The 18,835-nt window shown below is 34.6% G+C and overlaps 3 protein-coding genes across 5 annotated transcripts; all 3 read left to right on the forward strand.

Annotated features, from left to right (window-relative positions):
* Positions 1-1,559: 1,559 nt before the first annotated feature.
* Positions 1,560-4,532, forward strand: LOC120090448 (E3 ubiquitin-protein ligase AIRP2). Of its 3 annotated transcripts, XM_039048114.1 has the most exons (7): positions 1,560-1,789; positions 1,893-2,030; positions 2,771-2,921; positions 3,093-3,159; positions 3,256-3,490; positions 3,607-4,192; positions 4,307-4,532. In XM_039048114.1, the coding sequence occupies exons 2-6, from the start codon at positions 1,966-1,968 to the stop codon at positions 3,815-3,817; spliced, it is 729 nt and encodes a 242-aa protein (XP_038904042.1). In that variant the 5' UTR covers positions 1,560-1,789; positions 1,893-1,965; the 3' UTR covers positions 3,818-4,192; positions 4,307-4,532. The 3 variants fall into 3 exon arrangements, with proteins under 3 accessions (XP_038904042.1, XP_038904043.1, XP_038904044.1); XM_039048115.1 differs by lacking the exon at positions 1,893-2,030; XM_039048116.1 differs by lacking the exon at positions 4,307-4,532 and having other exon boundaries at positions 3,256-3,486; positions 3,607-3,793.
* A 945-nt stretch (positions 4,533-5,477) lies between these two features.
* LOC120090447 (chlorophyll a-b binding protein CP29.1, chloroplastic-like) lies at positions 5,478-7,356 on the forward strand. The gene is made up of 2 exons (XM_039048113.1): positions 5,478-6,147; positions 6,805-7,356. The coding sequence occupies exons 1-2, from the start codon at positions 5,662-5,664 to the stop codon at positions 7,168-7,170; spliced, it is 852 nt and encodes a 283-aa protein (XP_038904041.1). The 5' UTR covers positions 5,478-5,661; the 3' UTR covers positions 7,171-7,356.
* A 1,552-nt stretch (positions 7,357-8,908) lies between these two features.
* LOC120091393 (mitochondrial inner membrane protease subunit 2) lies at positions 8,909-12,106 on the forward strand (the record flags this gene model as incomplete). Its single annotated transcript, XM_039049399.1, has 4 exons — positions 8,909-9,077; positions 9,146-9,218; positions 10,713-10,878; positions 11,784-12,106. Coding segments are annotated over 4 exons (453 nt in total), but the record flags the coding sequence as incomplete, so codon positions are not given.
* Positions 12,107-18,835: the final 6,729 nt, after the last annotated feature.

The following is an 18,835-nucleotide window of genomic DNA, read 5'->3' on the forward strand; positions in this document are numbered from 1 at the left end:
GTATTTTCCTGATTTTTTTTAATAATAATATTTTAGTCTTTCTTAAGTAAAATCACAACCAACTTCTAAAAATAAAAACAAGTTTTTAACCAACACTGTTGATGAAAAAAAAAAACCTTGAATTTATTTTATAGGAGGAATTTGTCCAAGTACTTTTAAGAAAAAGGCAAATGAATACGGATGTAGTGTCTAGCCATACACACTTCGGCACCAAAGTTAGTCTTGTGTTTTTGAACAATTAGATAGTAGAAAAATAGTGGGTGTTTAGGCATACCTTCGATCAATGACTTTAATAGCATATATAGAACAATAATGCATAACAGTTAGTCGGACTCATAATGGTACTCTTAAATTCTTGGAACTACATAATTAATTTGATAGGCGATTATACCATTATTACTACTACAAATGCACCACTTAAATTTTCAACATCTTTTGTCTGTTGTGAACATAGACGGCTTTAACTCCAATCGCTCAATTGAGTCTCTTAAGCTCCTTTAGGCTCCATGGGTCCTACAAAACTCTACCAGGCTCCTATGAGCTCTCATCACGTCTATGCCCCTTTGAGCTCCACTAAAACTTATATCATGGGTTTTATTGAGATTCTTTAGACTCTCTCATAGGTCTTCTTGAGCCGTTTCTTAAGCTCCTTTAAACTCCATTAAACTCTCTTTAAAGCTCAGTTTCACTAAGCTCATCTCATAGATCCTACTCAGCTTACTCTAAGCTCTTTCAGAACTCCCTGAATTTTCTGAACTCTTAGGTTTCAACATGGGTTCCACTATACCAGCTGAATTTGTCGACAATATTTTTTTTAAAAAAATTTTAAAATTTGACTGGGTTTCGTTAAGATATTTATAAAAAAGAGAGAATAAACCAGGAAAGGCAGATTTATTTTTTAAAAATTAAAAATTAAATGATTACCCATTGAGGACCTAACTGAATTATCTCAAAAGAGAAAAAAAAAACTGAATTGAAGTTTTTTTTTTTTTTTTTTTTCTCTTTTAATGGGAAATGATTTTGATTGTACTTAAAATTTGTATTGTTTAGGCGGGGTCCCACTCCTTTATCTCCAATCATCCCACGTCACGCTCGAATCTTCCTACAAATACGCACGAAAAGATTTATAACAATTAAAAATTAAAATATTAAAAAGCTACTGAAATGTTGGGCCCGCTTCATATGCGGATGAGAATCAGTCGTGCATGCTTGCCGCGTTTCACAAAAGATCGGCGAAAAATATATCAGGCCGTACACGTGTGAGTAAATGGCGAAAGCCATCAATTTACACACTTTTATATTTTTTTTTATCGTCACACTACAGTGACGCAAATCCGCCACTGCTGCCCTAAGCAGGTGCCACGTCATCAGAATAATCGCCCATCAGATATAACGAAATCCAATGAGATTTCGAAGTTGAATGACTGTGACGGTAACGGGTGAGAATAGCAAAAGAGTGTCTAGGAAATTGGAGGCAAGTACAAGGGCATTTTGGTAAATATAAGTATCTGGAACCTACCTGCTTCTTCGTGACTATTAAAGCAACTGAGGTGGTTCTGTTACGTGTTCGCTAAGCGAAGAGAAACCCAAGTGAGTCCCACTTTCCCTTCTCTGCGGCTGTTTCCTCACTTCTCGAATTCACAAAATTTACTTCGAAAACCCTTTGGCGAAGAACTACACACAGAAAGGGGATTTCATTATTTCATAATTTCATAGGTTGGATTTCTTGTAGAGGTGCGCCCTTGAAGTCGAACGAGGTGTAAGGAATTTTCGCTTGCAGATTGCAGAGGTATTTTTATTTTATTTTATTTTAATGTTTTTGAGTTTCGTTTTTTGTGTTCTTTATGGTTTCTTCTGAATTGAATGGGAATTTATCTATTGAATTGAATTAGATGAGGTAGGAGTTGTTGCTGCTGATACTGGAAGTGGTGGATGGGAGTTTTTTAGTGTGGAAATTAAGTCAAAATGCGGAAATCTTTCAAGGATTCCCTTAAGGCACTCGAGGCTGATATTCAGTTCGCTAATACCTTGTAATCTCTCTATATTCTGTTCAACTTTCTTATAATTTGACATTTACTCTGGATTGTGTGAGAATTGCTATTGCAATGTTGGCGTTTCTAATTGTCTGGAAATTATCCGCTATGTTTGTTAGATTTCTATGATCGAAGCATCTGAGTTTCAATATTTTCTATCTTATGATCTATGTTTTCTCCATGCTTAGGTTAGATGGCATTCGTGTTGGTTCTATGCGTATTGAGTTTGAAGTTCAGGAAAGTTTCTCTGAAAATAGTCTGATAGGTTATGATGTCTGAGGGAGCTTCAACTTTTAGGTTTTGCAGCTCGTTATCTACACATTCTCGATACCTTAGTAGATTAGATATTAGTCGCTTCGATCTTATTTATGGAATTGTTCTGCGCCTGCTCAAATATGTAGTTTCCTGCTCTAAGATTTACGGAACTATTTATTTAAGATTTATTAATAACTGTTGTGTTCCTTATTTTCTAAATTTTAACAGTAATTTGAATATATATTTTCTTCCTTTTGTGTGGGTTATGTTGTATGCTTAGGTGGTTTGTAAACTGTCACATGGTCCAGCTAGTAATTTGTAAGATATCTAGACTTCTCTGGATTGTATGACAACTCTAGCCTTTAACTGCGACGGATTTTTTCTTTCAAACGGAGATTTTTGTTGTTTTCAGTGTGCAATAGTTCCAGCTGAGGGTTATTTAATTCATAAGCGTTGAAATAAAACACTTCAATTCTGAACAGGGCTTCTGATTATCCCAAGGAATACGGTGGAGCATGCCTACAAATGAGATTATCCTATAGCCCGGCTGCACAGTTCTTTCTCTTCTTCGTGCAATGGACTGATTGTCATTTTGCTGGTGCATTGGGTCTGCTCAGAATTCTGATATATAAGGTACTGCAGCCTGCATGACAAATGACATTTTTGACCCCTACATTGTCCAAGTGTGGTGATTGAAGTAGGATCAAACTGACCACTACAGATGAAAATCTGATGAAGTAGCTTATCCTACTTTGCCTCTACAAGTATCTTGTCAATCCTGTGAATGTGCTAAATTTGTTTCAGGCATATGAAGACGGGAAGACTACCATGTCTATTCAAGAAAGAAAGGCTAGTCTCAAAGAGTTCTATGGTAAGTGGCTAAGTAGATAAAAGCTGCCCATTCTTCAACTTGAGGCGCATTAAAATTTGGAGTCGCTAATCCTATTTTTTAGTTCTGGAAATACAGGGGTGATATTTCCTTCTCTAGTGCAACTTCAAAGAGGAATTACCGACATTGAAGAGAGAAAACAGAGAGAAGTATATGCTGCCAAATTCAAAAGGAAAGATCGGTTGGACAAAGGAAAGATCTCTGAAATCGACTTGGAAAGAGAGGAAGAATGTGGTATTTGCATGGAGCTAAACAGCAAGGTTGTGTTGCCTAGTTGCAATCATTCAATGTGCATGAAGTGCTACAGAAGTTGGTAATCTCTCTGCTGTTTTCATGTGCTATTGGTTCATAATCGAGTTCTAGTTTGTTATTGACAAAAAGTGTGGATTATTTGGAGCTGATTTTTGCAACATGTTATCTTGGTTTCAGGCGCGCTCGATCTCAATCATGCCCCTTCTGCCGTGACAGTCTGAAAAGAGTGAATTCTGGAGATCTTTGGATATGTACCAGTAGTAGTGAAATCGTCGACTTGTCCTTCATCTCTAGGGAAAATTTGAAGAGGCTTTTCATGTTCATTGATAAGTTGCCTCTCATTGTTCCAGATCCAAAACTCATCTCTTATTATCTGAATCACTATTGAACATTCCAGGCTTGGTCCGGAAGTAATTTGTATATAAAGACATCATTACCCTTGTTATTGTGCATAATTCTTATCAGTATAACATGCACATTTAGGATTTGCAAATGCTAATTTGTTATCGACTTACATTACCCCTGTTTAATTTGCTTTCAATTAGCCAAGACTCTGCCAATATTTGCAAAAGCTGAAGCCTGCTCCAAGTCACCTTCGATCATTACTGTCTAGGCTGTCTTATCTCAACTGGCTTTTGTTAACCTGAAAACAGATATTGGGTTGTAGGGAGTGTACGGATTGATGCTGTGGAAGTCGCATTTGACAATAAGATGATGATGAAGGCATGCGGTACTCAGTCACCAGGTTCATCTTCTAGACATGGTATTGACATACTCCAATTCTTGTGATAGCTCTCCAATCTTTTGTCATATTTACTAAATTTGGCGTTAGCTATAACATTGAAGAAGCTTACGGTCATATATCATTAAATGCCAGGAGTATGTGGAGCAACCACGTGTAGGAGCAGCAATGACAAATGGCCTTACAAGATTTGTACCTGATGCTTTTCTTATAAAAGATGAAGTCAAGTGAGTCGCGAGTATTGGTATTCATCGAAGCCAGTTACTTGGAGTAAAATAGGGCTTGTTTTGAATTGGATTCCATTCAGTTTGTTCAAAACTGACTTAAACTACAATGATTGAGAATTTGGAGTTGGATTTTCTATTCTCACTTCCCTGCTAGGATCTGATAAATTTCATTAGTTCCACAGCAAGAAACTGTGGATGCCAATCAACAGCAACTCGAAGAAAGCATTGTGAGTTCTCTTTGGTTTCTTGGGATATTTCTTGCTGTTCTATTTTAGGATGTCAACGACATTAACCATCTATAAAATGACCAAATAAAGTACAAGATCATCTATCTAAGGAAAGAAAGGAGGGGAATGTGTAGCAGCAGCTTATAGAGTCGCCTTAACAACAGAGTATGGAATGACATAGAAAGAAATAATTATCTGATGTGGCTCGTCACTTCTAGAACATGAAATTTGTTTCTCTTATACTGATAATCATTCTCATTACAAATTATCATTGCAGCATGAGTTCATTTTTCAAAGGTGAGATATGACGACTCGCAATCACAATTAACTATTATTCATTGACATTTAAATTCGAATAGTCGGTGAGTGGTAATAGGGGAAGTTATTACAATCACATACCTTTCAACTAAATTTGATCAATTGGGCTTTTAATATTTCAAAAATACGCCAACCGATTCTTTGTGATGGGACTAAACTGAAAGTTCGAGTGTAATACAATAATTCAGGTAGTTTATAACTGTATAAATACTTCTTTGTAGTTTTTCCAATTGAATCGGTTAGGTCGTGAGTATAATAGGGGTATGACTTTAATAAACTAAAATAAAGGTCATTAGTTCAATACAACCGAGTTGTTCTGTAAAATTAGTCTTTCTAAAAGAGATAATATATATACATATTTTGTGAAGATTGTGTAATTTTCTACTATATTTGAAACTCCAGCCAAACAGACCAGATGGGGTTGGCTTTATCACGATGTGGAATCAAAAGATGCCATCTGGCCATCCAAGTAAAACAACCACAATCACAGCCAGAGAAACACTATGTCCAATAGGCCCCAAATAAACCTGATAAGGCAAAGATAAGGCCCTGAGGCCTGAAACCTTTTTCCTCATCAGATGGATACGCTTTCTTCATCCAACGGCCACAATTATCCCCACCGATTAAACTCCCCAAACAGCAATCAAATTCCCCTCTCAACTCTATATAACACCTCCAAATTCCAACCACCGTTACAACCACCTACCATCTCTCCACCATGGCCGCCGCCGCATCCTCCTTCATCGGAACTCGTCTTCCCGTTGCCCCAGCCGGCTCGGGTAGGGTACAAGCCAGATTCTCATTCGGCAAACAAAAAAGCCCACCAAAGAAATCGTCAAAAAAGCCCGTTTCGGATCGGCCGCTGTGGTTCCCGGGGGCCGTGGCGCCGGAGTGGCTGGACGGGAGCTTGGTGGGGGATTATGGATTCGACCCATTTGGGCTGGGCAAACCGGCGGAGTACTTGCAGTTCGACTTGGACTCATTGGACCAGAACTTGGCTAAGAATGTGGCTGGTGATGTGATTGGTACTCGGTTCGAGAATGCGGATGTGAAATCGACACCGTTCCAGCCGTACAGTGAGGTGTTTGGGTTGCAGAGGTTTCGGGAGTGTGAGCTGATCCATGGAAGGTGGGCTATGTTGGCTACACTTGGTGCCCTCACTGTTGAGTGGCTCACCGGCGTCACTTGGCAAGATGCCGGAAAGGTTGGTTCTCGATTAATAGCAAGTAATTTAGAAAGAGTTAAAATCATTTTTATTAATAAAAATATTTTAGAGTGATTTTGAATACGTTAAAAATGATTTTAATTATTTAGAAATCACTATCAAACATATCCTAGAAGTGATTTTGAAATAATTAAAATCATTTTTGTCAAATATAAAACTATTTCAAAATATACTTCTAACCACCCAAAATCAAACTATTTCAAAATACACTTTTAACCACTCATAGTTTAATATTATACTTTTAATTATATTTTTCATATGACTAAAATTTATTTTGAATAGTTGGGGTGATCTTCCGAGTGATTTTGAAGACGATAATAATGATTAGATTTGCCACAACCACCATTGGTTAGGAGTTCCATATTGTTTTTGTTTTTAGAATTTGAACTAGTAGATATGGGAAACTTGAGTAAGAAATTGTGAGTAAATAAATACAATTTTGGGGGAAAAGAAATCAAAGGTTATTTATTGGGAATTTTATTCTAAACCTTTATCATAACTGCGGTTGAAATATTGATTTCTTAATTACTTTGAGAAAATTCCATAAGCTTAGATGAAGCTTAAGCTAATGATGCTTAATTACTTTGAGAAAATATGGTGAATTAACAATGCATTTTTGTGAACGTGAAATTTCAGGTAGAACTGGTGGAAGGATCCTCATATCTTGGACAGCCACTTCCATTCTCTATATCAACATTGATATGGATAGAAGTTCTGGTAATTGGGTACATTGAGTTTCAAAGAAACGGTGAGCTTGATCCAGAGAAGAGACTTTACCCGGGGGGCAAGTACTTTGATCCTCTTGGCTTAGCTGCCGATCCCGAGAAGAAGGTGACGCTACAACTGGCTGAGATCAAGCACGCTCGCCTCGCCATGGTTGCGTTTCTCGGTTTTGCCGTTCAAGCTGCTGCCACTGGCAAAGGCCCCCTCAATAACTGGGCAACCCATCTGAGTGACCCTCTCCACACTACCATTATTGACACACTCTTCTATTCATCTTGAAATGGTTGAGTTCTTTGTTCTAGCTCTGGTTTGTAATTTATATTTTTAGAGGGCAAAATTGCAATTCTCTTCCTGTCATATCATGTAAATTATTATATCTGAACCGTCTGTCAAAGGATCGATGGGGTGGGTTGGAGAAGATTTACAGATAGTAATACATAAATACATATTCCTTCGATTGAGATATGTGACATGTGATTAAAAGTGAAGTCAAATCCATTTAAACCCATTAATCTTTTTGTGAAGAATAGAGGCCACTATATTAAACTTAAAATCAACCATTACAAAAAGTGGAATATGAAAATTCATCTTCGATCTTTGACTGGAAGATAATTAATATATATCTATTCTTACTAAGTTGTACCTATTTTCGACTTGTTTACTAAAAATTTTAAATTTTATTCCAACATCATCATCAATTTTTTTATTAAATGTATGTCTGAATCTGCCACGTGTAAAATTATTTTGTTTATCGAAACTCGAGGTAAATTTTGCAAAAACTCATAATCTAGGCAAAAGCTAGAATAATATTGGTTGATGGTAAAATTTGGTCAAGAAAATTCACTTGATCTTCATGTCAATGATTAAGCTAGTTTCAATACAAGTATTATGGTAACTTTTTAGAGAACAAGGGGAATTAAGTTATATATATATATAGTTTTATAGTTTTCTCAATCCCTTTATGAATAGAACTCTGGAAGGCTAGATTAGACCTGTCAAATAGGAGCCTAAGGAGAAGGGCAAATTGGCCTCTGAGGTTAAGGTGGAATAATAGGGTTAGATGACTTAATTGATTTTTCCACTCTTCTAAATTACCTCTCATGAGTTTTTCTTGCTATTTTCAAATAATTTTGGATGAGACAACTTTCTCAAATTTACTCTTAGAGTTGCCTCTCTCGAACTTTTTCGTAAGTTCAGAATCATGAAATTAGATCTAAAGTAGGACAAAAATGGTATTTTTATGTTTATAGGATAAAAATGATATTAACATTTGATCTTGAAAATAACCATAATAATAAGGGTAATTGTAATATATATTATTTTTAAGAACAATAATCAAATGTATCACATCAGTGTAAAAGAATTATAAGTATGATAAAATTTATTAACGATAGACTTGTATCACTGAACGATAAGATTTATCATTAATATATTTCTATCAACAATATAATATATTATTAATAGATTATCTAAATTTTATTATATTCATGTTTATTTTAGATTATGTTATATCTATTAATACTTTAGATATAAATTGCTATATTTGCCAGAGACTATTATATCCGGAAGAGAGTTTCAATTTCCTTTCTTTTTCTTGTCTTGGGCACGTTCGCGCCTTCGTTACTGTGTTAGGGTTTGGGTCTGAGTTAGTGGAGTGATGTTCTCCAGCGGATTTGGCCAAGAATCCCTCCTCTTGAATTATGTCGTTTCTCTTTCCTATTGTCAAAACAGGCTTCAATTGTTCCAACACCGTTAAGGAAGAATTCCTTGGGCATATTTTGGTTCCTCGCCGGAAGCTTGCGGTTCCTGTCTGTTGTGAACTATCAATTTCTAGGTAAAATCGTGTGGTCAAATTTCTTCCGATTAGAGTTCGATCTGTATGCTCTTTGCTGTGATTCTGTTCTGGAAGTTCAAAAATCCTAAATGACAAATGATTATTTTATATTTGCCAACTTCGAGTTTATTTCATTATAGATTTATCCATGTTGCAGCTCCTGACCTCCCACTTCACCCTTGATATGGATCCATTTGGAATTTAGTGTGGAACGTTGCGAAGAAATGTTTCACATTTGGAATTATAGGGGTTACTGTTTCGGATCGTTATGCGGGTGTTGTCCCTATCCGAGGTGTTTCAATGTCTCCCACTTTTAATCCTAGAGCGACTTCTCTGGCAGGATCAGTGACAGGTAATTTTCTAAACACGACATGTTTGTTGTAGCGAGATGATACCATCAATGCTTGGGTTTGGTTTCAGGTGACTACGTGCTAGTTGACAAATTTTGCATTGAGAAGTATAAATTTTCTCCCGGTGACGTGATTGTTTACCGGTTAGTTTCCCTTCATTGCTACTAATATAATTATCTGTGTAGTCTTGTTCTGGACATTTATTTTGTGGATCGTGGTAATAGCTTGATTTAATCTCTCTTTTATAGGATGATCTAGTGCATTGTATGTGGATGGTCTTGCTCGATTGCTCAATGTTTGCATCTTAAAAGGTGCAAGCCAGATAATTTAAGGTTTGGATTGGCTCTTCTCAATTGTGTTATGACCAGAAATAGGCTGCACGGCTATATGATTAATCATTGCTCACGTAATGGAGAAATCATGTTTGGACTCCAATTTATTAACTTCCCAAAGCCGTTCATACTAAGAATAAAAACAAGGAACTAAAAATTAAGATAAGCTTAACTCCATCACGTGCAATTTGTATAGAATGAAATGGTTACTCTTAGGCATTCGTCTTCTCATTATAGGGGTTGGATTTTATGGTAGGTTGACTTCTTTGTAGTCCTTTGAGATATTTGGATCAAGAGGTACAAGATTTTTCGAGATTGGGAGAGACCTGGGAGGAGGTGTGGCCGGCCTATTTGGACATCGATTTTCAAGGATATTTTGCACATTGGTGTTATTATTTTGAATTGAAGATCTTTTATTTTATAGCTAAAGCTCTTTGATTGGCTTCTCTTAGTGGGTTGTCTTTCTGCATGCACTTTTCTATTCTTTCATTTTATCTCAATGAAAGCTCGGTTTCCATCAAAATAATTTTATTCTTTCGGAAAAAAATTCATATAAAATATATTTGCTCAAGTCATTTTAAATCATCCGAATTAATGGGTAGCACAGTGATCCATCTTGCTCTTGAAGTGTATTAGTACTGATGATGTAATTTCAAGTGATTGAGCGCAGGTTAAGAGAGGGTAAGATAGATAGAAAGTTCCTTCCTATCGTTTTGTGCAGTGTTAGTATATTTAGAAAAGGAAGGATTAAATGTTAAAAATAATTCAGGACCTACTAAGCAGAAGATGTGTGTTGATCTCTTTCCTCTTGCACCAAGCTTTGCTCGAGTATGGAGATGCAGACCTAGCAAGATTCTGAGTTTAAATTAAGGCTGGAGTTTTATATGTGAGCTTTATCTAAAGTTTGAACAATGTTGTATCTCATGGAGGGTGGTTTAAAATTAGGAGTTGTTCTCTTATGTTTCCTTGGTTTCTTTCTGTACTTTGAATATCATCAATGAAAACCTTAGTTTCTTAATTTTCTTTTCAAAAAAATGATTTTAATTGATCCATCTCAAACCATACTTTCCTGAATTAGAAAATATTTTCATTTCATATTGTCGTGTAGGCCATTTGTTTAACTGGAGAATGGCAGAACCTTGTCACTTTTGCATCCTCTTTTCTTATATGGAATGTGCGAAATGTTTTTGATCCACACTTAGTGAACATGCTGTGATCACACTTCCCAATTTGTCACAACTTTACTCTGAGAGACTTGCACATTTTGTATAAAATTTCCCTCCCAAAATTGTTGACCTATTGCAGCTCCCCTTGTAATTACAAGGAGAAACATGTGAAAAGAATTATTGCCTTACCAGGAGATTGGGTTGGAACTCGTCAAACATATGATGTTGTCAAGGTTTCAGAAGGACATTGTTGGGTTGAAGGCGATAATGCAGAATGCAGCATGGACTCGAGATCTTTTGGCCCGGTAAGATACCATCTACTATAGTAAACGCTAAACAGTCTGTTTCTTTTGGGGTGTGCTATTAGTTTTGAGATGCAACCAGAGTTTCTGTGAATGGGCAGCATCAGTGAGATCTTTAATTATTCTTGCAACTATTTCTAGGGACTTGAAAAACACAGTTGAAAATTCCATCATGTTTTTTTGGAGTTAGCATTTTATTCGACCCCTGTTTTTCAGTCGGTCTTTGATGTTTTACGGAGGATTAAGATATCGAAGAAAGTTTTTTGGTCTTGTGAACATGGTAGATAGGCTTTTGAGAAAGATGCCTTCGTTAATGGGTCATTTTTGTTGTATCATTTGTCAGAAGGTAGAGGAAAACTTGGATCACCTTCTCTGGGAGTGTCAATTTGTGAGTTCTGAAATTGTTTCTTTTAGGAGTTTGATTTTGTGTTAACGCACCAGAGCAATAGTCGTGTTTGATGATCGGAGAGTTGCTCCTCCATCCGCCTTTCAAAGAGAAAGGTTGTTTTTTGTGGTTTGCGGGGGTGTACGCTTTGTTGTGGGATCTTCGGGGGGAAAGGAACAATAGATTTGGTTCTTGGTGAGGTTCCATGTATATCTTTGGGCTTTGGTTTTAAAGATTTTTTTTTTAATTATTCCCTAGGCAACATCTTACTTAGTTGGAAGCCCTTTCTCTAATAGAGGTTTTTTTTGTATGTCCTTATTTTCTTTCATTTTTTCTCAATGGAAGTAAAAAAAAGAGTATGCATGTTAAGAAAATGAATGTAATGTTTTACATGTGCCGAAGACATTTCTTGAAACATTTTACTGCAAGTATCTGATATATGTGAGTGCAATCCCTCTTTTATATGCTTTTTACACGACATGCCTAGTCCAGGCTGACTAAAGTTAAAGCCTTTTGGTGGCAGATACCAATGGGTTTGATTCAAGGGAAGGTGTCACATATCGTATGAAAGAATTGGTGCTGTTGAGAAAAAATATCCTCAGGGGAGAATCAATTCCTACTAGTTCCTACTTAAAACTAAACCTAGAGAGATGACCAGTTTTCCATGATCGACCCGACCTGGCCTTTTGCTTATGTGCAAGATTTGGAAACGTAAGGCCTTTCTTGTACTGATTTTTATCCATCACCTTCTTTAATGTCATTTTATAACATATTAACATACATTATTTACCGTTCTTGGGGTATTTTCAATATATAATACCCATATTCCAGGATTGATTCAGGCCACTTTGGAAGATTTCTTTTTAGCAATGCAGTTCTTTATGTTTAAAATCTTCCATGGTAATTGGTAATTATAGAAATAATATTAATTTTACGGTTTGCTTTGCCACGTTCTTCTTGTAGACTCCTTTTCCCTCGTTGAACAATCTCATTTGAATAGAGAAGCTGTAAATTTGAATAGAGGAGACCGTGCATGTTTGTATGGTATGATCCATCAACTGTAAAGACGAGGCATTTAGTAAATTTTTTATTTTTGAAATTTGATTATAGGCGTGAATTAATCTTAACTAATAAATTTGGTAATAAGTTAAATTACAAATTTAGTTTTCAATTTTTGATATAATCAAAATTCATAGATTTAAGAGGCAAAATTGAAAGTTTAGCTTTTTATCATGCATGAAATTTAGTTTACATTGATAGATCAATTAATTTTTAAAATTTTAAGTTTGTTAGGAAATTATTAAATAGAAAATAGAAAATCGAAAAGTTAGAGATCGACACTTTATTTTCTAAATATATACAAATTTCAAGAGCTAATTTGTAATATTTTTAAAGTACCGTGTCCATTTAATTTATTTATTTTAAATAATAGTATTCACAGCCCAATAACCTATTATAAAATTTTGTAATATTAGAAATAAAATAGATGCAAAGTTATAAATTGGGGAAGAACACTTTTATTTTAACCTTTTTTCAAGTATAATATGAGTATGGATAGGGTTGGCAAGGGCGGGGATTCCCCGTTAGGGGAAACAGAGTCTTCGTGGGGCCTCATTTCCCGTTTCTCTACTATTTTCCAATGGAGATTCTCCATTTTTTTAATTAAAATTTGATTAGTCCACAAAAAAAGAAACAAAATTTAATTTCTAATCTATAAAATAAACACAATTTAGAAGCTTACAAATCCATTAAATAAGTTTATCGAATTCCTCATATTTTAATTGAGTGATTTTATTTAAAATTTGACTAGTCCACAAAAAATAAACAAAATATAATAGACTAATATATGAAATAAACACAATTTAAAAGCTGACAAATTCATTAAATTAGTTTATAACTTAAAATTCAATAAAGTTTGAATAAGAAAGTCAGTTAAAGGCAAATGTCTTATACTTTTAAAATACATAAATTGTTCGTCTTTCTCTTTTCGATGACTTCACATTCAAATCTTTCTCCTTTCTTGGCATCATCCCATCTTTAATTGTGAGTATTATTCATTCCTACATTTAAAATGTAATTAATAAATAATGTCACAAAAAAAAAAAAAAAGCTAGGTCACAAAATATGTTAATCCTTGAGCATACTTTAGTCACCATATCTTCATTATAATCGTCTGCATCTTCTAATAAAAAAAAATATTTATTAATATATTAAATGCTAAAAAGAGGTAAAACAAAATAAACAAACAAAACTTAAGTTGCAATTCAATTTTGAGCGCACATCAAAACCTCTATCATCTTCAGATGAAGTTTGTTACGATGTGGGCTTACAATCCTACCACAGGTACTAAAAGCAAACTTCGATGCAACACTAGATAATGGATGACTAATATGTCTCTTGCAATTTCTTGTAAAATTGGATACTTGACACTATTCAATTTCCACCAACTCAAAATGTCAAAATTAGATGTTCGAGGTAAGAAAGATTCATCCAAATATGCATCAAACTGTTGCTTCTAATTTATATTATTAGAATTTAGTACAAACAAGTCATAATCATTAAAATCATCAAATTCTATATTCTATGAGGTTTCATCTAAACTTTTAGAGTGATAATCATCACATTCACCTTCATGTTTTAGCTAATATTTGTTTCCAAATTTGAACAATTTTTTTTAATCTCTCCATTTCAAGAAAAAAACTATCTCCATAAATTCTAGAGAAGTAAAACTCAATCAACTTCAATTTGTAACGTGGATCTAAAACTGCAGATATGACCATTACTCTATGAATTTTCTTCCAATACTTATCAAACTTTGACATCATATTTGAAGCCATGTCTCTTATCTCTTGAATGCTAGAATTAGTCCACTAATTTCAATTTGCAAATTTTTGGGAAAAAAATATTAGCAGTAGAATATTTGGATCCAGAAAATATTTCAGTCACGTGATGAAATGTTTTCAGTTTCTCACATATCTCTTTTGCTAATACCCAATCTTGATTCAAAGGCAAACACTTTACCTTGGTTCTCATTGTTTTAATCAATAAAAAACAGCCTTGTACTTTAATGCAGTGGCTAACATAAAATATGTAGAATTCCACCTAGTACAACAATCAAGACTCAACATCTGACCTGTCTCTTATACACATCTAGATGTGTATAAGAGACAGCCCAAAAAGACACACTATTACATACTCTTTCGATCCCATCTCCTATCACTGCCAACCCATCTTTCACAATCAAGTTCAGAATATGAGCACAACACCGCATATGAAATAAACTCCCATCCAATATTAAGTTTCCACACAAACTATCAACAAGCATATTAACCATGAAGTCATTTGTATTACAATTATCTACAGTTACAAATGACAATTTTCGATCAATATTTCAATCTAACAAACATTCCATTATTTCTTCATGAAGCATCTCAAAAGTGTGTGGAGAAGGGACATATATAAACCTGATTATTTTGTTTTGCAAAACCCAACGAGCAGTGACAGTCATATAACCTTTTGTTTGGTGGTTGGAAGTCCACAGTCCGTTGTAAGGACAATTTTTCTTTTGATCTCATTCAACAATGTCATGGTTTTCAACTTTTCAGTCTCATAAATTTTCAAAATCTCCTTTATTGTGTTTCTTGACACCATCTTAAATAATGGTTGGATGACATTACAAAATTCCCTAATACCTTGATGCTCAACTATTGAGAGAGGATATTCACGTTTCATTATCATCCTAGCTAATGCTTTTTTTGCAGCTTCCTAATCAAAGTTATATAAACTCAATATATTGTTTTCTCTCTTAAGATTCAATAGAGATTGTCGTATGTACTTTTGTCCTTTATATGGGCATATCTTAATATGATCGTGCAAATGTTTGGTTCCATTTTTACTTTCACCCCCTAATTTTCATTTGCAATAATTACAAACTACCTTGTCTACTCCATCTATTTTTTGTTTCTTAAAATGGTTCCAAGCAACCGATGTCAATCTTCTTTTTAAAGATCCCTTCTCAATATCCTCACCAAGAATAACACAATTATCAACATTCAAATTATCATCATTCGAAGGGCATGGAGTTAAATTTGGGATTGAATTTGGGGTTGAATTTAGGATTGAATCTAGGGTTGGATCTGGGATTGGACTTGGAATTGGACTTGAAGAATCTTTATTTGTAGAAGGTGATGAAGACATTGTTTTCAATCTACCAAAGATTTAATTTAAAAAACCCTCTCTAGACTTGGACTTAATTTTCAAAATATTCAAACATATTGAAAGCATTCAATCCCAAAATTCAAAGCATTCAAATTTCAAACAATGTCTTAAAATTATGGAATGTCTTAGAATTAAAATTCAAACCCCAAAAACATTAAAAAAGACTCAAAGCATTCAAACATATTCAATCCAAAATTGAAAAACACTCAAAGCATTCAAACAATGTCTTAAGTTGTTTTAAACATTTTAAATCTTTACCTTTATAAAATGATTCTAAGTCTTCGAGCTAGTTAAATTGATCAACAAAAAAAAAAAAAAAAAAATGTTAAATTAAACTAGGGCTTTCTATGCATATAACCTAAATAAATATACCTAATTATACAGTTACTATATAATTGCAATCCATTGGTATGTTTGGAATGACTTAGAATTTTTTTTTCAAAAATTCATTTTTAATTAAACTCTTTTTATAAAAATCATTAAAATAAAAAAACATATATGTATTGCAATTCTATCTTATAAGTGTTTTTATATACAAATTTGTTTTGTTTGTTATATATTAAGAGTATTTTTAGTTTTTCAAGGTTGGTTGGTGGGTCAGAGGGCGACCAATGGAGTTGGTAGCTTGAATTTTCTAGTGTGGGGGAAGGGGGTGCAAGAGGTTGGTTGATGGTGGTCGGAGTTAGCTAGTGGCAACTAGAAGTTGGCCAACAACGGTCACCAAAGTGTGGCCAGAGTTAGTCGGTGGTGGCCGGGGTTGGCCGGCGGCGTTCGCCGAAGGTGGCTGCCAGAGTTGGCCGGTGGCATTCACCGGAGGTGGCTATCGGAGTTGGTTAGCGATGGTCGCCGGAGGGTGGCAACCGGAGTTGGCTTGCGGTAGTCGTCGGAGGGAGGCGGCCGGAGTTGGTCGTGGTGCTCACCAAAGGTGGTGTCCGGAGGTTGGCTGACTTCTTAGATTAAATTATTAAAAAAAAAAAGAGGGGTAACACTATTCAAACTCATAGGAAATGATGTAGGAAGCCAAGACTTCCTAAATCCATGTCCCAAACAAGGGTTAGACTGGATGCCTAACCCATCTAATCCCAACCTTTGAAACAAACACCCCCTTAAGGTTATTGTTCAAACTATTAGTCTATTAGAATATTATTTACTGTTGTTACAAATTGTATATGGTTTGAGCAAATTCATTCTATTTTAACTTAATTTCTATTTCTTCATACTTAAGGTGAGTTGTTATTTGTACTCATATATAAATAGGGGCTCTATTTCCTCATTCTATTTCTTTTTTCGTGCTGAGTTTTTATTTGGTACTAAATCTACGTTGACATATATATTTTTTTCTTCTGAAGTTTGTTGATTCCTCCTGTAAAGGGAGAGCTCATGGTCACACTTCATCTCCAGCTGCCACTATTGCTGTAACATCAACACCTATGTTTTTATTATTAAATATTTGAAATCTTGTTTAAGTTTGTCTGGATTCCACTGATTATGTTACCTGAAAATATCAGGTTAGGTTTCTTCCATTCCCTTTTTGGTCACATTGACGATTCTAGACCAGCTCTTGCACAATTTTTTCAAACACCGGTTGGTCGATACACTACAGAGGTGACAAATTTTTGGTCACGACTGCACCATTGTTTGTACACAACAATCACCCTTGTGGTGTCTCGGCTAGCTGGTGTTTGAACAAATCATGCAGGAACTACAGTAGAATTGTCAATGTGACCAAAGAGGGGAGGAAGAAACCTGATATTTCTGCATAACATAATTAGTATAGTCTAGATGAACTTGAATAAGATTGGTCATATTTGATAACAAAAACAAAGTTGTTGATGTTTAAACGGCAGTGGCAGCTGAAGATGAATTGTTGGCCGGAGGAATCAACAAATTTCTGGGAGAGAAAAGGAGGCGTTTAGCTCTTATACCAAGTAAACACTAATATAAAAGTTATGTAATTTCCTTGCATTTGAATGAGGGCAAAGAGCCTTCTATTTGTACATGAGTGCACGTTCAACTCATCTGAAAATAGGTAGAAGAAACTAAAATACTACAAGAAAAATGATTTGTTCAAACTAAATACAATTCGTTACAACAGTAAATAATATTCTAATAGTCATCACCAGTCACATTGCACGCTTTTTACGAAATTGTTATACAGATCATCTATGAAGATCAATTTTTAAAGAATTCGATAAAAAGATATTTTACGCTTATGTCAATTTGAGTATAACTTAATTAGTTTAGAAATATATCTTCAAGTATAGTTAGATTAATCTAAACATACATCTTCGATTGAGATTCAAAAAGTCAAATGTTTGCTCAAACTCCAAATGTTTTTGAACTTGACGAAAGAGAAAAAAAAAAGTCGACTCCAAAGTGTGTATGTTTCTTCTTCTTCCTTTTCTTTCCTTCTCTTTCTCTCTCTTTTTTTTTTCTTTTTTTTTCTTTTTTTTAAATAATAAATAACTTATATTATATCTGAAAACAGTTTCTTAACATGTAATTTTGCATAACCTTTCACACACACACATATTATCATTACAGACATAGGACAAGAAAACCCTTGTGGGATTAGGCAAAACCTTTGGTCAAAGCTCGAAAAATTTTACAAAATGACCCAAAAAAAAAAACTTTTCTATGACTGACCTATTCTTAAAAAGTTATGACATTTTTCCCATGTGAAATTCTTCAAATACCCTCAAATTTTAATTCTCTCTTAAGCATAGAAAAATTTCACAAAGTGACCCAAAAATAAAAAACTTTTCTATGGCTGACCTCTTTCTAAAAGGTTTTCTATGATCGACCTTTTTGCCATGTGAAATATCAGTTATACCCTCAAGTTTAAAACATCTTCTCATTCTAGCGCTTATTTCTTCCTTCTTCAACAATGAGTTTCTTCAGTCATTGATAACAGATGTATTCAATGCAACACCAACATTTTACCAAAGCGTTTATTCTCAACTAACATTCTACCACCAACACTGAATGTTATTGATTTCAAGCATGAGAAAAGTAATAGAATGTCACTTTCAGTTATTCACTTTCACTTGAACTCCCCAATTTCTCCCATTGTTCTCTCAGTTTTAGGCCAACATTCTCATTGTCGATTGCTTTCACCTTCATTTAGTTCATTTTGTCGTGGGTATATGGCAAGATAGTTTGTCATAACCAAAATGGAGAAAATGTATGTGTTAACTACATCTTTTTCTTTGAAGATCGCTTTCAGAATGATAGGAGATCCCCCATACGGATGTAAGCGATCGTTTATTATTATATAACGATTGTTTATAAACATATAAACAATCGGTTATAAACAACTAAACGATCGCATACATCAGTATGGGCAATCTACTATGC

Source organism: Benincasa hispida, chromosome 11, assembly GCF_009727055.1.
Source record: "Benincasa hispida cultivar B227 chromosome 11, ASM972705v1, whole genome shotgun sequence".
NCBI classification, from domain to species: domain Eukaryota; kingdom Viridiplantae; phylum Streptophyta; class Magnoliopsida; order Cucurbitales; family Cucurbitaceae; genus Benincasa; species Benincasa hispida.